Source organism: Strongylocentrotus purpuratus, unplaced genomic scaffold (genome assembly GCF_000002235.5).
Source record: "Strongylocentrotus purpuratus isolate Spur 01 unplaced genomic scaffold, Spur_5.0 spur5_scaffold_7, whole genome shotgun sequence".
Lineage (NCBI taxonomy): Eukaryota > Metazoa > Echinodermata > Echinoidea > Camarodonta > Strongylocentrotidae > Strongylocentrotus > Strongylocentrotus purpuratus.
This window is the reverse complement of record NW_022145613.1, coordinates 35,197,247-35,222,295: the sequence shown is the minus strand read 5'-3', so window position 1 is coordinate 35,222,295 and position 25,049 is coordinate 35,197,247. Positions and strand designations below refer to the sequence as shown.

Sequence of the window (25,049 nt, the reverse complement as noted above, 5' to 3'; positions counted from 1 at the left end):
GGGGGAACATTCATTTTTTAAATACCCCCCTCCCCCCCCCCCCTCTTAGCCAAAAAAAAAGCTCTCACATTAACTCTATTTTTGGGCGGGGGGTCCCATTTTCATTTTTTGCTTTAAAAAGGTAAAATTATCGTTACCATCTTTTTTTAAACCTGTTTTTGGGCCAGGGGGCCGACCCCCCCCCCCCCCCTCGTGGATCCGCCCCGCGCAGTAGTCATACTTTGCAATTTTATTCCTTTTTCATTCATCATCAACAATAATAGAAACTGATTTCAAGTGTTTAGTTTTGGTTATACACGTTTATCTATATATAGTCTGTTTTGACTATACTTGTCGTAGGCACTTGATGCCAACAAGGAAGTTCTTTACACAAAATCATCACGTGAACTGTATACAAATTGTTGGGAACGAAAAGGGGAACAAAAAGCGGATACAATACATCGGTTCGTGAACACGTCAGTGTGCAATCATCGTCAGCGGATAAAATACAGTACACTGGAATCATGTTTTGATCGAGCTGAGGCTGTTGAAAATATATCTCCAATATGTGGAAGGAAAGTCTGTTAGTAGTTCTAAGTCTAGTCGCGTTCAAAGAGATCTGTGATGGAGTACATATCATTGAAGGCCTTCAGAATGACCACGTTCATAATCACTGGAAGGTAAGTATTATTGACGAGCATATCGTGTGGAAATTCTATCAGCATTCAAGTTACGCTGAAATAATTAAATTATTACATATACTTCCTTATTCGCGTCAGGTTGGTACATGGATACACGATTGGCCTGTAATTACCATCGTGATGACATCATACGATTTTGTTACCCTTCAATAATCTTGTTTCTAATAGTTTCCTTGCTTGACCAATAAGGGCACAGAGCATAAGTAGAGCAAAGGTGGTGGAGGGCTACCGGGTGTTGCAGCCCCCCCCCCCCCTTTCCCGGCACCCCGAGAATTTTGGAATTAACCAATATTCAGTTACCAGGCACAATCTCAATTTGGAGTTGTCATGTGATCCAGTGGTATATTTCGGCGCTCAGAGCAAGAAATGAGATTGGCCCAAATTTATCTATAATACTATAAAAGTGAGCGAAGGGAGTGAGAACGCAAAGGCACCTTCATTGTTAGTACAGATATTACTTCGTCATTAAAATACACGATTGATGCTCGACAATTAGAACTCTGTCGAAAATCTTAGGGGGAGCTCCCACCCCCCCCCCCCCCCCCCCCTAAGCCTCATATACGCCAACGACTGCAACGGGGCGACGGAGTTGTCACAATGTGCAGACCATTCAGAAACCTCATTAATTAAAAAAATGACATGGAATCGCTTTCTATACAGTCGAACAATATCTCTACTCATATCACTCACATAAGCCTGTGTTCGCTCAGTTTAACGATGGTAGGCAGCACCATTAGGTGACATGCATATAGGCATCTCGCGGATATAGTCTTAAACAACATGTTAAAAGTCTCAAGAAATTCAAGTATGGGGAAATGTATGACATGTGCATAATATGCGGTTTCAATATGATCTTCTGTTGCAATCGGAGACAGAAATTTGTATATTATGCAAATCAAGAAAATTCTACATGTACTATTGGTATAATAGTTTCAATTTGTGCATTATACAAACGAAACAATAGTTGTATTAATACTTAAACCATTTTAATCAGATACCTGGCTATATCTTTATGTATGGAAAGTCAATATTTTCCCTTAAGGGCATATAGGCACAATTGCCTACAATAAAAAATATAACAAATTTCCTTATGGTGGTCATTTAGAAGCATATTTTGCTAACTAAATTCAGGATATTAGTTTCAGAATGTGTGCATCACGTTAATTTGGAAACCTACGTGCACTTTTATGTGGAAAATAGGACTTATCCCCCTGAATGTTCCCTAAGGTTACATCTAATTTGCAAAATATGCAAATTAGATGTATGATTGATCTGGAAATATGATAATCATCTATAATTACCCCGAACATATCAGTCTAAACACCTAGTTGTTGTTTTTCTTCATCCTATACCATTTCAATTTCCCTTCAATTTTCTATTTTAATCATACTAATTTGCATAATATTCAAAGTATGCCATTTCTAGTTATAATATCAATCTAAAAAATAAATGTGTTTATCGTGTTCAATGATCCTGATAATCTTGGTTTCAATCATGTCAATCGGGTACCTGGATGCAATTTATGTTGCAAATTCTGTTTCCTTTACTTATCAACTATTTTCCTTCGAGACCGCTTAGAGGAATTTGCAATTTGTGGTGTAGAAATATCTTAGTAATATTATTATTATTATCATCATCATTAGCAAAAAAATTATAGTGATATTGTGTATTTTGTCATATAACAGCTAATTTGCATTTCATGCAAACTTCATAAATTCCCCATACTTGGAATTTTAGAAACTTTTGATATATGTTGTTTATGGAAGCTTACTGAAATGTATAGCAGTGGAATAAATCCGTTTGCAATTACTAGTGTGTTACCCCCTAAATATCGCTAGATTGACTGGACTAATAGGGGATTTCCCTTTCCTGGGATTTCCCTTTTCTTGGTGATTCCTGTATTATAGCCTATCCTCTATGGGGATGAGAGAACCAAGAAGTCAATGGGACTAAACTGTAGCTAACACCAGTGATCTTTATAAATATCGCTAGATCGACTGGACTAATAGGGGAATTTCCCTTTCCTGGGGATTTCCATTTCCTGGGTGATTCCTTTATTCCTATGCCCTATGGGGATGAGAGAACCAGGAAGTCAATGTGGCTAAACTGTAGCTAACACCAGTGATCTATATAATAATGAAGTGGCCATATATACCGCGTGTAGATACATCTTCTTGCGTCATCCATTTTGAAAACAAATTGTTGATTAAGGTGTCCGATCGAGAAGTTTCATCATTTCGTTAACGTGAATCATTTTTGTGGTTTTGCAACAGAATATTGACGAAGGAGGATCGATGAATTCAGTTGATGGTAAGTTGTTTAACAATACCCTACACTTTCACTAACTGTATTTTAATGAAAGAAAGATTGCACGCATTAACCGTTTTACCTTTCCATTCTCAATATTAAAGATATAGACAGGTAGTGGTAAAAATTGCGGTTCGAGGGGTTTCGGGTGAAAAATATCCCTTTAATATTGTTTAAATATTGCCTTCAAAGGTTTAGATGGCATATCTTCAACTTAAATTCGCAAAAAAAAACACAGAAATGTATGCCCAAGTGTTCAATGTTGAAGTGCATTCGCGATATCAATCCAGGCCGAATCGATATGATAATTTACCAAATATATCAATTAGTAGGCGGTATCCCGGCAGTTTATCATCACGTATTAGTCAAAACATATTCTTTCACATGATTGGTAATAAGAGCATCCATTTCATTTTTGAGAGGGGGGGGGGGGGAGGGCCGTTTCCAAAACTGGTCTATACCTTTAAGCTAAAAACAACACTCTATTAGTATTACTTTGCTTGTGGAAATTCATTTGTTCACTTCTTATACGATGCTACCTAGCGTATTCTGACACCTACCCCCTGGACATCCACCCCCGGATAACCACCCCTAGGAAAACCACCCTCTAGAACAACTACCCGCTAGGACAACTAACCCCTAGGGCAAACACCCTCTAGGACGACTACCCCCTAGGATAGTTGTCCAGGGGTAGTTGTCCTAGAGGATGGTTGTCTAGGGGGTAGTTGTCTAGGGGTAGTTGTCCTAGGGGTAGTTGTCAGGGGGTTGTTGTCCTACGGGGTTGTCGTCCTCGAGGGTGGTTTCCCTAGGAGGTAGTTGTCCTAGAGGGTGGTTATCCTAGGGGTGGTTATCCTAGGGTAGTTGTCCTACGGGGTTGTCGTCCTAGAGGGTGGTTGCCCTATAGGAGGAAGTTGTCTTAGGGGGTAGTTGTCCTAGAGGGTGGTTATCCTAGGGGTGGTTATCCTAGGGGTAGTTATTCTAGGGGTTTTCCTCCTAGATGATCGTTGCCCTAGGGGGTAGTTGTCCTAGGGGGTAGTTGTCGTAGAGGGTGGTTATCCTAGGGGCAGTTGTACTAGGGTTTTTTCGTCCTAGAGGATGGTTGCCCTAGGGGGTAGTTGTCCTAGAAAGACGTGCTAGAAAGGGAATGTCAGACTTTCATTTTATTTTTCATTTTTGTAATCCACTGGAAGCTATGTTGTCTAGTAGTCCACGGGTCTAGTACAAGTAAACGCGACCCATTTTATCATTTGAAAGGACTTATACCCCAACAGTTTATTATATCCTTGATTCTTTCAAGGGACAAGACCTGTTTCGTTCCATTTAAAAAAAGGCATTTTTAATTTCTGGGGCGGTATCCTGAACCTGTCCCTTTTATTTTCCAGCTAAAGCGTGTCCAACGATCGTTACCCGTGCGGACTGGAAGGCAAGAACTCCTAGGGATCGATATAACATGACAACCCCCGTTCCCTTTGTAGTACTGCACCATACTGATATGGCAGAATGCTTCACCTATGATGACTGCTGTAAGATGATGCGATACATACAGGTAAGCGTTTGTTATTCCCCCCCCCCCCGCCTTCCTCCTCCTCTCTTCCGTCTCTACCTATCTCTCTCTCTCTCTCTCTGTATCTCTGTCTCCAAAACTAATCTCAAACTGACCGATTCTTCGCAATTTGTGAGATTGTAATGTCTTGTTTGATCTGTTGTCGTTCTGGTTTCGGTCTCATTGGTGTGTTCGAGGTATTAACCTCTGATGTATGTTTTACAGAATCTTCTTTTCTTTATCGATCTCAAGGATTTTCACATGGATTTCAGGGAATGGGACGACATCGCCTATTCTTTCCTGGTCGGTGAAGACGGCTTGGTGTACGAGGGTCGAGGATGGGACACTGTGGGAAGCCATGCTCCTTGGTATAACTTCAGGTCCTTAGGTACTCTCTTAGAGATCTCTTTTATATTCATACGTTTCTTGGTTTTCAAACTTATGGCTGTGTTCTTTATGTACTTTCTTAGGGCTATCCGGCTACAGTGAGAAAAGTAAAAGAAATTTATTATCCATTATCGTTAATATAATTATGTAAGCCTACCTTTATTTTGCTGTTAGGCAAGTAATGAAACAATTTGTAACATTCATCCATTTAGTTGCAAATGTTATCCTGACATAGTTCTTCACTCATCGTCATGACCATAGAGCTAATAGGTCCCTGCCTAAAGTGCCCCTCACTCCATTTGATATATCATTCTTAATCTTTTGGTTTACATGAGGATTTTTAAGATAATATGATTTAGAAAAGTTGTGTTATTTCCACTGAACAAAACAAATTACAAGTGCTAAATTGATGAAATTAATACTAGTTCATAACATCAGAACATCTTCCTATCCTAAATAGGGATGTCCAAAACATTCAAATAGAATATAATTATATCACTTTAACAGTGTGGGAAGTTAAATAATGCAATTATTATGTTCATGTTCCGGCATAACGCTTATGTGCTTGCTTTTTAAGGTGTGTCTATCATGGGGAACTTTACGACGAAACTTCCGAATCAGAGAGCTGTCGATGCCGTCAGTTCCATCATCAACTGCGCCATCACGAAGTGAGTTTCTCATTTCGACCAAGATTAGTCGTTTGATTCAAATTGAACTGAATTCCATTTTAGTAACAGACAAGAATTATATGAAACTCTTTATTCATTTTCAAATTATATAAACCTCGTTACAATTATCTGTAATGTTATTATTAGAATTATGTATTATTATTGCTGTATCTTTATTTTACGTTGTACCTTGCTATGTTAAGCGCTTAGAAACATTGTATTGAGCGCTTTATAAATGTAATTTATTATTATTATTATTGTAATTATCGTAATGGCACTCAGTTAGTTTGATTTGAACTTTTTAGAGTGCGTAGTTCTTTAAATTATGACGATTTAAGACCTTGAATAATATACAAGTCATGTACATTTCAATCAACTCTGACTTTGTTCATGTTTTCTTTACATCTCTTTCTTGTGCGTACGTCTTCAGCAAGAAACTTGACCCTGACTACGTTCTCATCGGTCATCGTCAAGCCACTCCGAATAGGACTTGTCCTGGTGAAGCCCTCTACAAGGAGATCCAAACTTGGCCTCACTGGGTAAGGAAATAAAAACAGTCATACAGATAAACCCCTGCCTTTCTTAAAGATAAACTTGAGTTCTGGTAATGCGATTGCATTGTGAAAGAAAAGGTGTGGAATGGATCAGAAAAGTTGATCATATAGTATGTAAGTAATGATGTGTAATGCAAGGTTCTAGAGTCATCAAAATCATCATAAATTTGGCAGAGTCTTGGTAAAGTAACAATCACTTACACAGAAAGATGTATATGGGACAACACACATGGTGTCGGGGCTAGTACTACTCTGATTTCCTTATCTTTCTATGCTCATTACTCAGCCAGTATACATTTTCTTCCAAAATTGTTTGGCACATGACATTTATTTGTAATCTTGAACATTCAGTGTAAGTTTCGTTAGACTCTGTGAGAATTCATTTTCTTTTTTTACCTGAACTCAAGTTTATCTTTAAAGATAAAGTTGACTTCTGGGGGGTGTTTCACAAATCCTTTTTCCAATGACAAATTACAAAGACCAGTGACAAATCTGCTGTTTACCAATCAGAAGCAAGGATTTCAGTGGCTTATAACAGAAACGGTAATTTGTCACTGATGACACGTTTTATGAAACGGGACTCTGGTCATGTGCTTACACTGTGAAAGATACTTCCTGAAAGTAATTGGAAGAGGTTGATATGATTGTGGAATACATAGGTACAATGTGCAGTTTAGGAATAATCTAAGTGAAAGGAAATTGTACTGTTGGAGATCTCATAGACTGCACACAGAAATGGGTATCGTGACTACATACAGATGGTTGATCCAAAAGGTTCAGTTGTTTCTTGACGTATGTCCAATATGAGGGCATTGGAATAACCTGTTTTTATGAGTGATCAACAATAACTCTTTGGCAATATTCAATGATGCAAGCGCTAGGAAACAACTGTTGGTTTTTAAAAGCGCTATCTGGAAATACAAATAATTGTATTGTCTACTAATTATTTTTACATGATCCATTGACATTTTTTGTTTAAGTATTCTTATTACTTAAATATGTTTCAATATCAGTTTTCTGACTGTCATCACAATGCATGGTATGTTTCTTTTCTCTTGTCTGCAGAAACCGGGAGACCATTTTCCACCGAAGCACTGAAAGAGGACTCCGTTTTAGCTACTCTCAGCTTAGCTAGGGGCGTGATCAGGCCTGGAAATGATGTATATACTGCGCAGTAAGGAGTCGATGTAAAACCAAAGCCGATATGTCTCGATCCCTTTCAGGGACAGGGCTAAATTTATCATATGTTGCACTTAAAATTAGCAACGATGATATTTTTCGTTTAATGCTGCATTGTTCTAGTAAAAATATAATATCGCTAAAAACAATAATCATGGGTATCGCCATTTTCAACAAATTGAAGGAGGAAAAAAAAGCAAATGAAAAAACAATGACTTTGAAGCTCTCTATTTGTTGCCAACTTAAAAGTTGAAAAGCTTATTTTTCTTAGAAAAATTCTTGGTATCAAATTTAATATGGTCATGAAAAACATTCAATGTGTGGGTAAATTGTTATATTTTCTACTCATGCATTTATGTATGTTTAGGGTTCTGAATCAGAAGTTAAAGAACCACTGTACACAGATGTTAAGTAATACAAAATGCTCAGTAGTAAACGACTGCTTGTTAAAGGGCAATCCAACCCATACAGACAACTATTCTAAAAGAAGGCAGACAAATTAGAGAAGCAAACTGATGAAAGTTTCAATTAAATTTGACTAAATATAAGAAATTTATGATTTTTTTAAATGTATAATCACTATACGTATGGGCACTTCAAATTGGACTACTTTCCCATCTGTTCCAGCATATAAAATGACTAAAATTTAAATTTTTCAAATCATGGCTCAGGAGGGTCTTCTTCTTTAGAGGACTCATAATGATATGCCATCTATAATATATTTTTAGTAGTTCCCCGAGAGAGAAGGAACTTACCAGAAAAAACATAAATATATGATATTTTTGTACTCAGCAAATGGGAGAGTTATCCACGTCCTACGTCACAATCCACTGACCAAACTACCAATTTGTGATTTGCATAGACTTAGTGATCTCATATTTCAAACGTTCATAACTTTCTTACTATTGATCCGTTTCATTTCAAACTTTTCTGCTTTCATACAAATCAACTTATTACAAGGGTTGGATTACCCTTTAAGCTAAATACCAGGCAATATTTCTTGGTGGATGTATTTTAGTATAGAAAAAGTCAATTACCAGAATATATGTCATATGTCATTTAAATTCAATAAATTTTAAGCCGTAATCATACTTTGCAATTTGATTCCTTTTTGCGTTCATCATCAACAATTAGAGATTGATTAGTTTTGATTATACCCGTGGATCAATGGCCCGTTAGAGGCACTTGTTGCCAGAACGAAACATTAGATTTTAAAAGGAAGTACTTCACACAAAATTGATTGTTCGATACGAAACAAAGAACAAAAAGGGAAAAATGAAAAGACAATGCATCCCGAGGCGGCGCTCCGGGGAGGGGGGGGGGGAGGGGGTTCTTTGTCCCCAACTTGTTCAATTACATTCCAATGTGCCCCTTTCTACATAGGACATGTAACCCTTTTCCTTTGTACGAATTGCCCCTTTCCCTTCTAATAAGTGACCCTTTTCCTTTTGATAAGTGTATCCTCCCCCACCTCCCATTCTTTCCATAAGATCCCCTCACTTTCTCATAAGGGATCCTTTCTACCTCTGATAAGTGCCTCTTTTCCTTTGCAACAAGAATCCCTTTTCCATTCTCACAAGTGCCCCTTTTCATCTCTGGTAAGGGCTCCTATTCAAATCTGACAGGTTCACGCATTAAAGTGCCCCTTTTCCTTCTCATAAATGCCCCCTTTCCACCTATACCCCCACCCCAATAATTGCCACTATCAATATCTTACAGGTGCCCCTTTTCCATTCCCTTAAGTGCCCTTTTTCATCTCTGGTGAGTGCCTCTTTTCAGGTGAGAAAAATTCCCCTTTACACCTCTGATATTTTTACCCTTGTTTACTTTGACTGGTGCCCCTTATCCCTTTTTGTAAGTGAAATTGTTCTTAAATCTTTCCATTCTACATGACTTTTGTATAAGTAATTCTATATTTCCTGGTCAAAAATGTTTCCTGTATAAGAAGGCAATATAGCATCCTTGGTTTTTCAGCAAAACAAAAATATCTCACTCCTTTTAGTTTTGTTTCGAATTCCCCTTACATTGCATTAAGGGTATTGAAGTGAATCTTGGAATCAAACTTTATTAATCAATTTTAACTTCATGGTATGTTTCAAACAAAATAAAATAATTTTCTGTCGATAGTTACCGCATTTTTTTCCTTCTTTTGATGATTTGTTTCTTGTCGATCTCGCTTTCACGCTCGTCCGAGTCAGTAACATGTTCATCGGACAAACGCTCGTTCGCTACCGCGGTTTCCTGCGACGATGCGTTTGAACCGCTTGTCGATGATCTAGTTGCCCTATGAACATTTTTCCCTCCATCTCTGGAGTGTTGTTTCCCTTAGCAACGTTCTGTGCGTCGTTGGCAACGAAGTATATCAAACTGGTTTTTGGCGTCTGGTCGCGTGCTTTGCTGGTAGCTATCTAATCGCGTGATTCAGCATTTTCTGGCTAAGACGATTCAGTGTTGTCATGTTCATCATTTGAAGACACTCAGCGATCGCGTTGATCATGTTGAACCGGCGCATATGATTGTGCTACCGAGTAGGTGTTACGTAAATCTGCATAGCTGGGCACTCACTTTGAATGTGCCCGCATTTTTTGTATAGCCTATACATGGCACTTCCCCCATTGCATGCCGACGCGCCCTGTTCCTAGGCATGTAGAGCATGTTGTAGACTGTGGTTGGCCAACATGATAGATGCGTGCTACGAAAGTATTCGCGAAGACGAACTTTCGAGGTAGTGGTTGTGATTGTGAACGAATGTAGATCACTCGGTTGCCGTTGAGGCATTTCGTATATTGACCGTTCAATCGTCGCACTTTCGTTCTTTTCACTTCATATTTGTCTCCGTCCAAGGCTCTGATATGATGACTTTATCGCTTAGAGAAAGAGGAACATTTTTTATCTTTAGTCTGGCCAGATTTTCATCCTTTTCTCGGGTGAAGGGGTTTACGTTGACTGGGGCTGTGGCGACTCGAAGAACCGAGCCATCGGTTATCAAGCGAACGCGATCTTCATGGCGGCTCAGATAGATCCGCCAAAGATTGCAAATTTGCTGATTTTCAACGATGTAATCCATTGAAATCATGCTTGTAACAAGAATGTACAATTTCTCATCCGTTAGGGGCTTGCTATCTATGTTACAAAAATCGTTATCCGAAGGAAAACCGGCTTGGGTCCGAAAGGAAAGGTTTGCTCCAGGGCGTGGCACCACCTTCGTTGCATATATGGCAATTCAGTTCACCAAATTAAATTACCGGAATACAAGAAATATGAACGTTGAAAGTGATCTCCAAATCCATATGTCAATCACTTTACAATTACCAATTCTCCCGCTTCTGCAGTCAGATGACAATAACTTCTCGAGATATTTCACAATTTTGTTCGTAAATAATGAGAGCACAAAATGAACGCCCTCTTCGGTTGCATGCGCATGCATGACATACAACAACTTTGAACGGAGACGGTCGCTTTCTCTAAAAGCTCCTAATTGGCGTGTATTATATAGAATTTTGGCGGGAATTTCGAACCAGCCGCACCCCTCTGAACTCGACGGCAGCTGAGTCAATCCTGTACCGTGTCCAGCCCATCGGACTATACGAGCTTTCGCCGTAGCAATCTCGTTGTTGGATCACATCTTCACGTTTTAACTCGTTCGTCACTGTAGTCAAGGCAAAGGTCTAGGAGGTGACCCTAAGTGGCAATCCTGTGGTGATTTATTGCACTCATTTTCATCCCTCCATTCACGTAAGATTAACAACTTAAATAACACAGCCTTGAAAGGTAAGAATTTTCACTTATCCTACTAATCTTAATTATGCGCGTTTGAAAATTGAATGGCGTCGATTTCTCTCTCCTCTTTATCTTCGGGGGAAGAGAATTATATGACGGCCGTTGCTGAGAAATACCGGGACGATGTACATGATTTAGGTGAAGGTATATCTTCTGACGGTACTACGGTCCCGGAAGATAGTGACATTGCAGATTGTTCATGGAAAACGGCAGTACGCAAAAAATCGAAAAAGAGGCCAAGGGTTAGAAGCAATAGTGATGGAGTGTTACATGAAAAGAATAACAAAATACCCAAATTCTCCCGCTCGACACCAACTCATTCTGAGGGTAATTTAAAAGTAGTTATTGTTGGATTGGAGAATAAGAATGTGTGCAGAGCCAACCCCGTGAAGGTTGTAAAACAAATTCATGATCTTGTAGGCAGAGTAAAAGATATGGTAAAAGAAAGAAACATGTTGATTGTGAGATGTGAGAGCGAAAACCAAATACCCAAACTGTTGGAATTAACCCAGTTGGCGGGCATTAATGTGAAAGTTACACGATACGATGGGAGCCAATCAACCACTAAAGGAGTTATTCACAAGATTGATCCCCAAATCAGTAACGAGGAAATAGAGGAAGTTTTGAAAGAACAGAATGTAGTGAACGCTAAAAGATTTATGAAGAAGATCAAAGGAGAAATGGTAGCAACCCCTTCCGTTCTCCTCACTTTCAAGGGTAAAAACTTACCCGAGTCCATACATTTTCTGTATGAGGTAAAGCAAGTGGATGACTATATCCCTCCTGTGCCGCGATGCCATAAATGTCAGTTATTCGGACACATTAGGCAAACTTGTAAAGGCAATATCCGATGTGTTAGATGCGGGGGAGAACATGAGTTCGAAGATTGCCCTAATAAGGAGAACCCTAAATGCCTCAGATGTGGTGAAAACCACTCTGCAGCTTACCAAGGTTGTAAATTTTATGCAGAGGCGAAGCAAATTCAAAAAATAAAATTACAGGAAAACCTCACTTATGCCCAAGCGGCCAAGGCCCATCGTGCACAGATACATGAAAATGCCGTTACTGACCATGGATAATCAGAAAGACATGGGTAGTGCAAATCTAAACAAACCTGCTAAAAAACATAACACAGAATCAAGGCCAAATAACCCTCAGCTAGAGAGCCAATCCGAATCCTCAGAGAGCCAATCCGAACCCTCAGGCCCATACCCCACACACAGTACGAGAAAGAAAGGGACAGGAAGAAAGGGACAGGGCAATACCCAGATCTCATTCCCAGATCCCAATTCCAGTACGAAAAACAAAGAAGGAAACTGCAACCCAAACTCCAGTAAATATGACATCTATTGATTTGATTATGTTTATTCTGTTTGTGGTACGACAGTTGCCTCAGTCCAGTAATGATGATAATTTCTTGGAAGCGGTAGTTAGAGCAGGCAAAGAAATTTTGAAGGTAGACATTACCATGGAAATGGTAAAAAGTCGCCTCATATGACTAATAAGTCCATATCAGACCTATTGATTGTACAATGGAACGCACAAGGCTTGACGGCGCATGGCGCAAACTTTTTATCTTCCCTTATTGATAACAATTTGTTAGGTATTCACCCAGATATAATGTGCATCCAAGAAACTTGGTTTAACGATTTTAATGTTTTGTCTATACCCAATTACGTTTGTGTTTGTAAAAACAGGCCGGACGGCAGAAGAGGTGGTTTGGTGATGTATTTAAAAAACGACATCACTTTTCAGGCGATGGATACACCCAGGAACGCCGAATACCAAAAAGTTGATATTTTTTGTAAAAACGGAGTTATCTCAATCTTCAACTATTATAATCCGTGTAAAAAGATTGAACTGATAGATCTAAATAACATGATAAGAAATGTGCCGGGGAAGTATTTGATTCTAGGCGACTTTAATAGTCACAATCCTCTATGGGGGAGCAACAAATTAGACACAAATGGTAGAACTGTGGAGTCTTTTATAGAAAATAATGATTTGGTTTTATTAAATGATGGATCTCCTACAAGGTTAGACCCATATTATGGTACATACTCAAATCTGGATTTGTCCTTAGTATCGAAAGAATTAGCACGTAATACAGAGTGGAAAGTACTATCCAATAATTTTGGCAGTGATCATAATCTGGTTTGCTTAAATTTTAAACATGTGTACAATAGACCAGGGGGTGAGAATATGGGACAGAGATGGTCTTTTAGAAAGGTTAATTGGGAAGAGTATAGAGAAGAAATTGAAGAGGCATTGAGAAAAGAAGGATATGAAAATCTTGGTGCAGAACTAAACATTCAAGGCAGATACAATGTGATTGTTAAGGTGATCAAGGAAACGTCGAACAAGTGCATTCCGCGTGTGCAGATTGCCAAGAGAAGAAAAGTAAATCCCTGGTGGAACAATGCCTGCAAGAAGGCGGTGCAAGAGAGAAATCGTCTTAAAAACAGGTTAAGAAGGTATTATGATCTAAATGATGTTAAGAAATACTTAAAGAAGAAAGCTGTCGCTCAGAAGGTAATCAGGAGAGCTCAATATGATTATTGGTTAGAGTACTGCCGTAGAATGAATAGATTTACAGACATTGGGAAAGTCTGGGAACAGGTTAAAAGAATGCGGGACAGTACAATGAACAAGCACATCTTTCACAATCTATTTGTAGACGGAAATATCTTGAAAGAATCTGAGGAAAAAGCAAATGCAATGGCAACCTATTTTAAATCGGTTGATGAATCACTTTCCGTAACTAAAAATGAAAACGAAAAAATCTTGTACAATAATTCTTCAACAAATGATGATGATTGTATCAATGATGACTTTAACATGAGTGAAATGGGGAATGTTTTAAAGGAGATGAAAAACTCCTCATCCGGTAAGGATGATATTTATTTAATTATGATTAAGAATTTGCCGAACAAGGCACTCGTGTATTTATTAAACTTGTATAATGACATTTGGAAAATCTCAATTTTTCCACATCAGTGGTATGAGGTTATTCAAATACCAATCTTGAAATCCGGAAAAGATCCGACTCAAGTGACCTCTTATAGGCCGATTTCGTTGATATCAACATTCTCTAAAATTATGGAAAAAATGATAAAAAATCGCCTGACGTGGTTTCTAGAAAAAAACAGACTATTAAATCCTATTCAATCTGGCTTCCGCAAATATAGGAATGTCAAAGATCACTTAGTGAGATTGGAGACGGACATACATATATCCTTGAAAAGTAAAAAATATACCGTAGCGGTCTTTCTTGATTTAGAAAAAGCATATGATTCGCTATGGAAAACAGGTCTACTAAGAAAATTATCTATCTTAGGCATTGGTGGAAAAATGTTACTTTTTATAAAAGCATTTCTATTGAGTAGGATTTCTAATGTGAGGATAAATAACTATATGTCTCGCCACTACACGTTAGAAAATGGAATCCCGCAAGGAAGTTCATTAAGTCCTTTATTATTTACTTTAATGTTAAATGATCTCAAGATAAATGTAAGTGATGTTAAATTATCTTGCTATGCTGATGACATTGCAATCTGGTGTTCAAATAAGGATTTAGAGCTGGCCCGCAGGAAATTACAAGAGGCCCTGCATGAGCTTGAGATATGGTGTTGGACGTGGAAGTTAAACGTTTCCCCTACCAAATCTGCAGTATTAGTCTTTACCAACAAACAAAAGAAAGATATTCTTCTACAAATAAAAGGACATAATCTGCCTATATGCGAGCAGTATAAGTTCCTTGGTGTGAGGTTTGACTCCAATTTAACTTGGTCTGTCCATATAGATTCTATCATTGATAAATGTAAGAAAAGAATAAACTTGCTACGTTGTGTCTCCGGCACCCCCTGGGGAAGTAAGTATGAGATTTTGATGATGATTTATAAAGGACTTATCCTATCCATTTTGGACTATGGGAGTGAAATGTATGATTCTGCTTGTATATCTTTAACAAAAAAACTTGACTCTATCCAATACAGAGCCTTAAAAATTATTACAGGCACAATACACAATGTGTCCTTGGAGGCTTTACAAGTTTTGACCGGGGAGCTGCCTCTGAGATATCGTAGAAGGTTGTTAAATGATAACTTTCGAGTTTATTTACTATCTAGTACTTTAAACCACCCAACAAAAGAAGTATTGGGTGATGACTATGATTTAAATAACTTAGAATGGAAGATAGGAGAAGGACCTTTTAAACTGCGATCCTTTAGAGACGAAGTAGTGGTGGAAGGGCAAACCAACTTATTGCCGAAAATCCCAGAATGGCGGTTAGCACGACCACAAGTGTCTTTCGAACACCATGGCAAAGTGCAAAAAAAGGAAATGCCTCCATTTGAAATAAAATCGATTGTTCTAGATAGCATTGGAAATTCATGGAATGGGTTTTTACATATATATACAGATGGTTCTAAACTCGAGGATGGGAAGACAGGAGCCGCATTTTATGTGTCTCATTATAATGTGGTGAAATTTTTTAGATTATCCCATGTCTGTATTATGAGAGCAGAACTAGTGGCCATACTAATGGCACTAGAGTGGATTAATACATTTATTGAATCCTCTTCGGTGGTAATTTTTAGCGACGCTTTGTCAGCTTTACAAATGATCGATTCATACTTTATTAGATGTGCTATTGTAAATGAAATTTTATCCATAATTAATATTTTGCAGTTTAAGGATGTTTGTGTTGCTTTTGAATGGATTCCGTCACATTGCGATATTAGGGGCAATGAGATCGTAGATCGGGCTGCCAAAAAAGGAGCCATGAAAAGGTGTATAGACATAGTTATACCAAATACAAGAAGTGAATTGGCAGCCTCTCGTTTGATCCATTATAACAAATTATGGCAAGCAGAATGGGACAATGCAGAACACGGTAGATTCTTATATGCTTTGCATAGCGACGCTTCAAAGCCCATACATAGACAAGGCCTATCTCGCAGAGAAGAATGCTTGATACAACAACTAAGAGTAGGTAACTGTAGTTTAAATTATTACCTTTTTCAAATTAACCAACACGATACTGGTCTTTGTGAAGTTTGTCAAGAAGATGAAACAATTAAACATTTTATTTTCTATTGTACAAAATACGACAAAGATAGACGTCTCTTAAAAGAAAGGATTAAATTGAACAACCCCAATCTGAAACAATTATTGATGTCTAACCCAATTTTTACTCGTGAATTATTGGGTTACATATACGATACTAATCGTTTTAGATAGCTTTTAAAGCTATCAGGGATCCCCTTAACTTATGTCGATCCTGTAATAATATATAAAATGAAGTATTTGCGGTTTTTCCATGAACAATTGCAACTAACTCCCATCTCGCCTTTTATGTGCATTTTATGCAATTTTAATATTGCAGCTTTTTTTTTTTTTTTTTTTTTTTTTTTTTCTTTTTATAAAACCATATCACTATTAATTTCATTTCACCAAGGAAAGTCGCTCGTGGGCTTGATTTCCGAAGCCCACGCCAAAGCTATACACGAAATTGACTGGCGCAAATAATCTTTGAGATTGAAGAGCGCCATCTAAACGAAGAACCAACCAATCTCGCGGATAGGGGATTCCCCTTTTTTGTGGTTTTCCTGTATTATAGCCTTTTGGGTGAGAGAACCAAGGAGCACCAGTGATTCTCTATAATTACGAACTGGCCATATATACCGTGTGTAGATACATCTTCTTGTGTCATCCATTTTGAAAAAAGATTGTTGATTAAGGTGTCCGATCAAGAAGCCCTATCACTTCGTTAACGTGAGTAATTTGTGTGGTTTTGCAACACTACAGGATATCGACGAAGGAGGATCGATGAGTTCTGTTGATCGTAAGTTATTCATTAATATCCTACATTGAATTTATTTTCTTTGACTGCATTGAAATAAAAGGCAGAGTGCATGAGTGCAACGTTTTATCTTTCTGTACGTTCTCTATAAGCTGAGACAGCACTCCATATGTATTAATTTGCTTGTGGAAATTCATAAACAGTTCCACTGACGTAAAAAATTTGTTTTCACTTTTTGACGATGCTATCTAGACATGGTAAAAGAGGACTTGATTTTGACTTGTGTTAATACATCACAAATCATTTTAACCCGCCAGGAGCTACGTGCGCTGTCTAGTATTACACGGGTAAGAATAAATAACCATAACATATATTATTGAGGACGAACCTACATGTATACCCCAACATATAGTTTCCTTAACCTAACCTGTTTCATTCCATTGCAAAAAGACATTTAAATTCTTGTCGTTTTTATTTTTCAGCTAAAGCGTGTCCAACGATCGTTACCCGTGCAGACTGGAAGGCTAGACCTCCCAAGGCTCGTCTTGACATGGACACCCCTGCCGCCTTTGTAGTACTGCATCATACAAATATGGCAGAATGCTTCACCTATGATGAATGCTGTAAGATGATGCGATCCATACAGGTAAGCGTTTGTTACCCCGCCCCCTCCCTCCCCCTTGGTCTCTCTCTGTCTCTCTCGCTCCCCCTCTTGGGATGATTGTACCTGGCTGCCAAGAAAGCATTTGTACACTTTTAAGTAAGAACCCAAGGAACCGACGGCTTTAGGTTCTCTCCGAGGGACTTGTTAATGAGGATTAATGCCTTACCAATGGGCACTAGCGCATTGACTTGGTTTCGAACTCGGGATCTCTTGATGGGTCATGGCAGTTGGATGGGTTGGGGCCAGACGCGTAGGAGGCAAACAAAAAGTGCATTTACTCCCTCCCCCCCCCCCCGCTTAGTCGTTGCGAAAAAAAAATCCTCAAAAACTGGACCAATTTTTTTTTAATTTGCTTTTGTCCCCCCCCCCCCCCCCCCACCAGCTTAATTGCGTAATTTTTAAAACACCCCCCTTGAAAAAATCCTGCCTACGCCACTGGTCGGAGCAATTTCGTAAAGACGCAATTGGAATTCATATACCCTTTTTCCCGACAGGAAAACCGTCAACAGTTCGAATAAAGCAATTCACATAATGATAGTGATAAGTATGATAATAAAGATATCATTCATATGCTCTGTTATGTACGGTATAAAAACTCAATCACACCACAACACCAACTCCAAAACTGACCCCAACAAACCGATTCTTCGCCATTCATGGTGATGTAATGTTTTGTTTGGTCCGTCTGGTGTCGGTCTCGTTGGTGTGAATGAGGTATTAACCTCTAATGTATGTTTTACAGAATCTTCTTTTCTTTATCGATCTCAAGGATTTTCACATGGATGTCAGGGAATGGGACGACATCGCCTATTCTTTCCTGGTCGGTGAAGACGGCTTGGTGTACGAGGGTCGAGGATGGGACACTGTGGGTAGTCATGCTCCTTGGTATAACTTCAGGTCCTTAGGTACTCTCTTAGAGATCACTTTTTTATTCATACATTTCTTGGTTCTCAAACCTGTGGCTGTGTTCTTTAAGTACTTTCTTATAGGGCTATCCGGCTACCGCGAGAAAGGTAATGGAAATTTATGAAACATTATCGTTAATATAATTATGTAAGCCTACCTTTTTTTTTGCTGTTAGGCAAGTAATGAAACAATATGTGTCTTTCATCCACAGTTGCCCATTGTATCGTGACATAGTTCTTTTACTTACCTGCATAGTTAAATTTTCCGTAATAATTCCTAAAGACAATACGATTAACATAATTTTTGTTATTTCCACCGAACGAAAGGACTTGCAAGTGCTAAGTTGATGACAATCATACTAGTTAATGAGTCATAACATTATTACATCTTTTTATCTTATAGGGATGCCCAAACGCTCAAATATAATATATATCATTTCTACTGTGTGGCAAGTGTATAATGCAATTATTATTTTCATGACTCGGCATAACTCTTTTTCGTTTGGCCATTTAAGGTGTGTCTATCATGGGGGACTTTACTACGAAAATTCCCAACCAGAAGGCTGTCGATGCCGTCAATTACATCATCAACTGCGCCATCACGAAGTGAGTTTCTCATTTCGACCAAGAGTTGGGAGTTGAGGGTTTGACTCATGCTAAAGTGAATTGTATTACATCATTCTCGAGTTGACATCCGTAATTTTGATAGTAACAAGAAACAAGGGAAACTGTCTTGGCGGTCTTGCCTGCATTACGCAATTCGATATCATGACAAATTGAGGTTGGGACATTATTTATAGGCAGTGTGGCCCATTAGCAGGCCCCCAAAAATGAAATTTTCTGAATATAATCAGCATTTTGAAGTGGATATTGACTAAGAATCATCAGAAGAATTTTTTGATATTATTTGTACCATGATTGATAACTTTTATGAAATATGAAAAAATAAAAATAAAAGAGTTATTAAGTTGTGAAAACATAATCAAAGTCTACTGACCTAAAACGACCTTTGACCTTGACGTTGTAAGGTGGAATTCATGCCATATGATTTTGTGATACTCGACAACTCTTGGTACAAGTTTCATGGAATTTAAACAAACACTTTTGAAATTACCCGGTATGCTAAAAATTCAAAATCTTGATGTTGATGCCACAACAAAGTCTTGTTGTGGACCTGAAATTACATTTGACCTCGATTTTGTCACTTATTAAAAAGACTAATTACAAGATTGGTGATACTTGATAACCCTTATGTTTAAGTTTCATGGAAGGGGAATGTATAATTTAAACATTATGTTAACAATTCAAAACCATAAGTTAAGTTTTTGATGTTGATGCCACATCATAGTCTAAATTTGCTGACCTGAAATAACCTTGACCTTGACGTAATGACCTGAAATTCTTCTCACATGATTTCGTTGAATAAAAACTTATACTTTCATAATTATATTAAAAATTCAAAAACTTAACTTTAGGTTAAGTTTTTTATGTTGACGCCGCCGCCTCCGCCGTCACCGGAAAAACGGCGCCCATGTCTCGCTTTTGCTATGCAGGCGAGACAAAAAGTAGAAGATGTTTACAACATCAACAACTTGCAGACTTTTCATATGATAAATATACTTGTTTTTAATAACAATATTTCGTTAGTAAATATAGAAATACTCACTTCAATATTCTCTCGTTTGACATAAAAATCAGTATAAAATTATCTCTAAAAGAGAGAAAAAAGAAGGAGATTGGTTGGAGAGAGATTGAAAGATAATTTACCTACTCACGATATATCGTTTCCTTTAAAATTTTAACCTATTCAAAACTAATGTAAGAGAAAGAGAGAGAGAGAGAAAGAGAGAGAGAGGGGCGGGGTGGATATGAGTTTGATCTACAGTAAGGCAGTCAAAAGTTGAGGTGGTGCATGTTCTAAATTTAGAAGACAGACAAGAAAGGATGTGAAAATGTATATTAATTGTTTAATTGTATAAACCTTGTTTTAGTTATAATGATAGTGATGGCACTCGGTACGTTTGATTCTAGCTTTCTGAAGTGCGCAATGATTTAGATCATGATAGTTTAAGATCTTGAATAATATACAAGTCATGTACTTTTCAATCAACTCTGACTTTTTTCATGTTTTCTTTACATCTCTTTCTTGTGCGTACGTCTTCAGCAAGAAACTTGACCCTGACTACGTTCTCATCAGTCATCGTCAAGCCACTCCGAATAGGACTTGTCCTGGTGAATTAGCTCTCTTTAAGGGGATCCAATCTTGGCCTCACTGGGTAAGAAAATACAAACAGTCATACAGATAAACCCCTGCCTTTCTTATAGATAAAGTTGACGTCTGGGGGTGTTTCACAAAGCCTTTTTCCAATGACAAATTACAAAAACCAGTGACAAATCTGCTGTTAACCAATCAGAAGCAAGGATTGCAGTAGCTTATAACAAAAACGGTCATTTGTCACTGATGACAAGTTTTGTGAAACGGGGCTCTTGTCATATGCTTACACTGTGAAAGAAACTTCCTGAAAGCAATTGGGAGTGGTTGATATGATTGTGGAATGCATAGGTACACTGTGCAGTTTGGGAATGATCTAAATGAAAGGAAATTGTACTGTTAGAGATCTCATGGACTGCACACATAAATGGGTATACAGGACTACACAGATGGTTGATACAAAATGTTCAGCTGTTTCTTGACGTATTTCAAACATGAGGGTATTGGAATAACCTTTTTTTTTCAGAGATGCTTTTGCAAACTGGCATAGAAAGAATTTAAGGCTTACAGATTATATCCCATCTTTACAAAAGCATAACTTTCTCTTTACTAACTCTCTCATCATCTTATCATATCACTTAATGTGCCCTCCTTGCATTCGGTCTAGTGTACAACTAACGATACTTTGCTCCATGTTCCTAAAAAAGACCGACAAACGTGTGCTCCTCGACTTTGGCAATATTCAATGATCCAAGCGCTGTGAAACAACAGTAGGTTTTAAAAGCGTTACACGGAATAAAATTATTGTATTTTCTACTAATTATTTGTTACATGATTCATTGAACTTGTTAGTTTAAATATTCTTATTACTTAAATATGTTTCAATCTCAGTTTTCTTAAATGACTGTCACCACAATGCGTGCTATGTTTCCTTTCTCTTGTCTGCAGAAACCGGGAGACCATTTTCCACCGAAGCACTGAAAGAGGACTACTTTTTAGCCAATCTCTGCTTAGCTAGGGACATGATCAGTCCTGGGCATGATGTACATGTATATACTGCGCAGTAAGGAGTCGATGTAAAACCAAAGTCGATATGTTTCGGTCCCTTTCAGGGAAAGGGCTAAATATATGATATGTTGCTTTCTAAATTGGAAACAATAATATATTTCCTTTCATGCTACACTGCTCTAAAAATATCCATGTACATTGGAAACGCCATTTTCGAAAGATTGAATGCAAAAACAAAATGCAAATTTTGATCGAAAAAAAAGGATTTTGAATCTCTCTATGTGTTGCCAGTTTAAGAATTTTAAAGCTTAGTTTCCTTAAAAAAAAAATGGCCATGCAAAATGAACACAGTGTGTAGGTAAATCGTTACATTTTCCACTCATCAACATTCATGTATTTTTAGGTCTCTAAATCAAAAGTTTAAGAGTCAAACCACAAAATGTAGAATGACTGTCTTGATTGGAGAAACTGTACTCAGATGTAAAGTAATAGAAATTGCTCAGTAGTAAACGATTGCTTGTTAAAAGGATATTTGAGTTTTGTTGCAGAGGGCGCTACACAAACTATTTGTTGGTGAGATAATGAATAACTGAGTGTCAAATTTGAAAAACATACAATTTAAATGACTAAATCATAATATCAAAGATCGTTTACAAGAAATATGTGAATGGAATTTTCAATTTAATAGAAAATACGTTAAACAAATGAAAATAAAATAAATAATAGATATAATTAACCACGTATTAAAAGAAAAAAAAAATGATTGAAAAACTACATTTTTTATAATCTGATATAGCTTAACACACGGGATACCAAAATTGTTATTTACATATTTACATTCCATTGCTCTTTAATCAATACACTAAGGTTGTTTAAAAGATAGCTTAAAAATGGATACATTACATGTATGAATACACGATATAACGTTAACCATGTCAACCAAATTTAATAATTTGCAGATAGGAAAAATTGGGTAGCTTCGCACGAAATCCCCCAACAGTTCACTCACACGTCATCTGCAGATAACAGGGCTTTTAGAGTGTGTTTAATACTTTCAAAGTAGGTGACGTCTTCATAGAACTTTCAAGTTGGTTCCATACTCTAATTCCAGACATTATGACTATGTTTGAATGTGTCCGTCCTGAGTTTGGGTACACAATGCATTCCTTAGAGCGTGTGTTGTGCTGTGATCATAGTGAACTGACATGATGTGATTCGATTAGATTAGATTTTATTTGACTCTATCGACCCCCTTCGGGGGTATGAGAGCACAAAATATTTACAACACAATACAGAAAGATAAATAAAACAAGTAAGATATGGTAATAAAATACATAGACATGATATATATATTTTTTTATATTTCTAAAACACAATAAACATGAGCTAAGACTAAATATACACTATACAGTTTAAAGTTATAAGTCTAAAATATCACGTGGTTTGGTTTGTCTACCACTACAAGTAACTACACTTTTATTAACAAAAATAGGACCATGCCTTTCAGCCTTAGGATCCAACGAAAAGAATTGTATTATTACTGTAATTATGAATTTTACGAGTTTTCTTTAATCGTTTAACGCTAGATCTATTAAAAAATATGTCCATGTGAAATATGCTGGGGTTACTCACAACTAACTGTCGATCTATGTATAACTGCCTTTCTTTCTTGAAAAAGGGCAGACTAGAATTAAACCTTGTTGGACTCTCATCATAACTTTTGAGGAACTCTAAGTAGCCCCTTTTAAAGAAACCGTCTGTTCTCGGTTGGACAGATATGATACAAACCACTGAATACTAGTATCAGAACATCCTATGACTGTCAATTTATGTAACAGAATATCGTGATCGACAGTGTCAAATGCTTTCCTCAAATCAATGAAAGCTACTCCTGTTAACTTATTATTTTCTAAATACAAAGCCCACTGGTTTACAATTTTCACTAGAGCTGTTACAGTAGAGTGAAGAGGACGAAAACCTGACTGGTTAAGATGCAATATTTCATTTTGTCTAGAAAACCACATAGTTGAAAATGCCCAGCTCTCTCTAGAATTTTACTCACAACGGATAATACCGATATTGGTCTGTAATTCCCGGAGGTTTGATGGTTTACTTTGAAACAAAATACATAATTTGACTTCTCAGCATTTACACATTGTCTATTGCTTCTAAACCAGCATGACACCTTTTCTAATTCATTATTCAGATTTCTATTCCATATTTGAATCGTTTTAGACGAAAAGAGAATATTGGTATCGTCAGCAAATAAGAAAAATTTCAGTTGGTTTTAACAATTTGGTAAGTCAATTACATAATTATGATATGAAGAGAAGTGGGCCGAGGATTGATATGTGGACCGTGGCGGACACCGCATGAAAGTGTTAATGAGTCTGATAGAACATTTATTAAACAAAAAAATATTGAGTAACCGACGACATAAATAATTACTCGTTTACCGTAGTATTGTAGTTTCAATAATAGAAGGTTAAAATAAATGGAATCGAACGCCTTACTGACAAAGGTCTAACAATATATCAAATGCATCTAATCTTTGTTTAAAGGAGTTGATCCAATACTCCTGAAAATATATTAAAGCCATTTCAGTTGTTCGTTTCTTATACTAATATTGATTCTCGTTCAGAAGAGAATATCAGTACGAGAAGTCACATAAAAGATTATAAACAATTAATTCGAGAATTAAAAAAAAAAAGGTATGACGGAAATAGGTCAATGCTCTGATACAATATATAAATATGTCTATTATCTTCTTGTAAACCTGAGCGACTTTTGCAATTTTCAAATTCAAGGGAACAGTGTTGGTTGACACTGAATTGTTGAAAACATAACATAAAGGCTTTCGGTTAAAATGTATGTTTCTTTTTAACAATAAAAGGAAAAGAATAATCTCTACTTGCAATGCTGTATTTGATGAAAGAAAAACGTGGCAATAATGACAATAACATGGTATTCTCATGTCACCCACATTGGGGTATTGGAGAAGTTTACAATCAGTTTGATTTTGTCAATTTAACCTGTATAATGTAAATAAAAATATCACCATCGATAGTGGGAAAAATTATGATGATAGTAATAATAATACTATTAACAATATTAATAATAATAATAATAATAATAATAATTAAAAAAATAATATTAATAATAATTACAACGATAATTAATGACAACATAAATGTATGCAATTTAAAAAAGAAAGTTACTGACACCAATACATTTTTATTTGAATTAATGAATTACTGAAAATATTCTTTATATCAATTTAATAATTTGATATAAGACAAAAAAAGAAAAACATAAAGATAATATTGAACTCATAACATGTTATGTGCACTACTTAAATT

At 37.0% G+C, this 25,049-nt stretch overlaps 1 protein-coding gene across 2 annotated transcripts; it reads left to right on the top strand.

The window, feature by feature from the left end:
- Nucleotides 1-337: 337 nt before the first annotated feature.
- On the top strand, nt 338-21,790 carry LOC591777 (peptidoglycan-recognition protein 2). 2 transcript variants are annotated; one of them, XM_030974298.1, is made up of 7 exons: nt 338-659; nt 16,907-16,943; nt 17,384-17,547; nt 18,335-18,470; nt 18,986-19,076; nt 20,635-20,746; nt 21,631-21,790. In XM_030974298.1, exons 1-7 carry the CDS (start codon nt 546-548, stop codon nt 21,661-21,663), a joined length of 687 nt encoding a protein of 228 aa, XP_030830158.1. In that variant the 5' UTR covers nt 338-545; the 3' UTR covers nt 21,664-21,790. The 2 variants fall into 2 exon arrangements, with proteins under 2 accessions (XP_030830158.1, XP_030830159.1); XM_030974299.1 differs by lacking the exons at nt 16,907-16,943; nt 17,384-17,547; nt 18,335-18,470; ... (1 more) ...; nt 20,635-20,746; nt 21,631-21,790 and adding exons at nt 2,954-2,990; nt 4,370-4,533; nt 4,783-4,918; ... (1 more) ...; nt 6,016-6,124; nt 7,205-7,540 and having other exon boundaries at nt 387-659.
- Nucleotides 21,791-25,049: the final 3,259 nt, after the last annotated feature.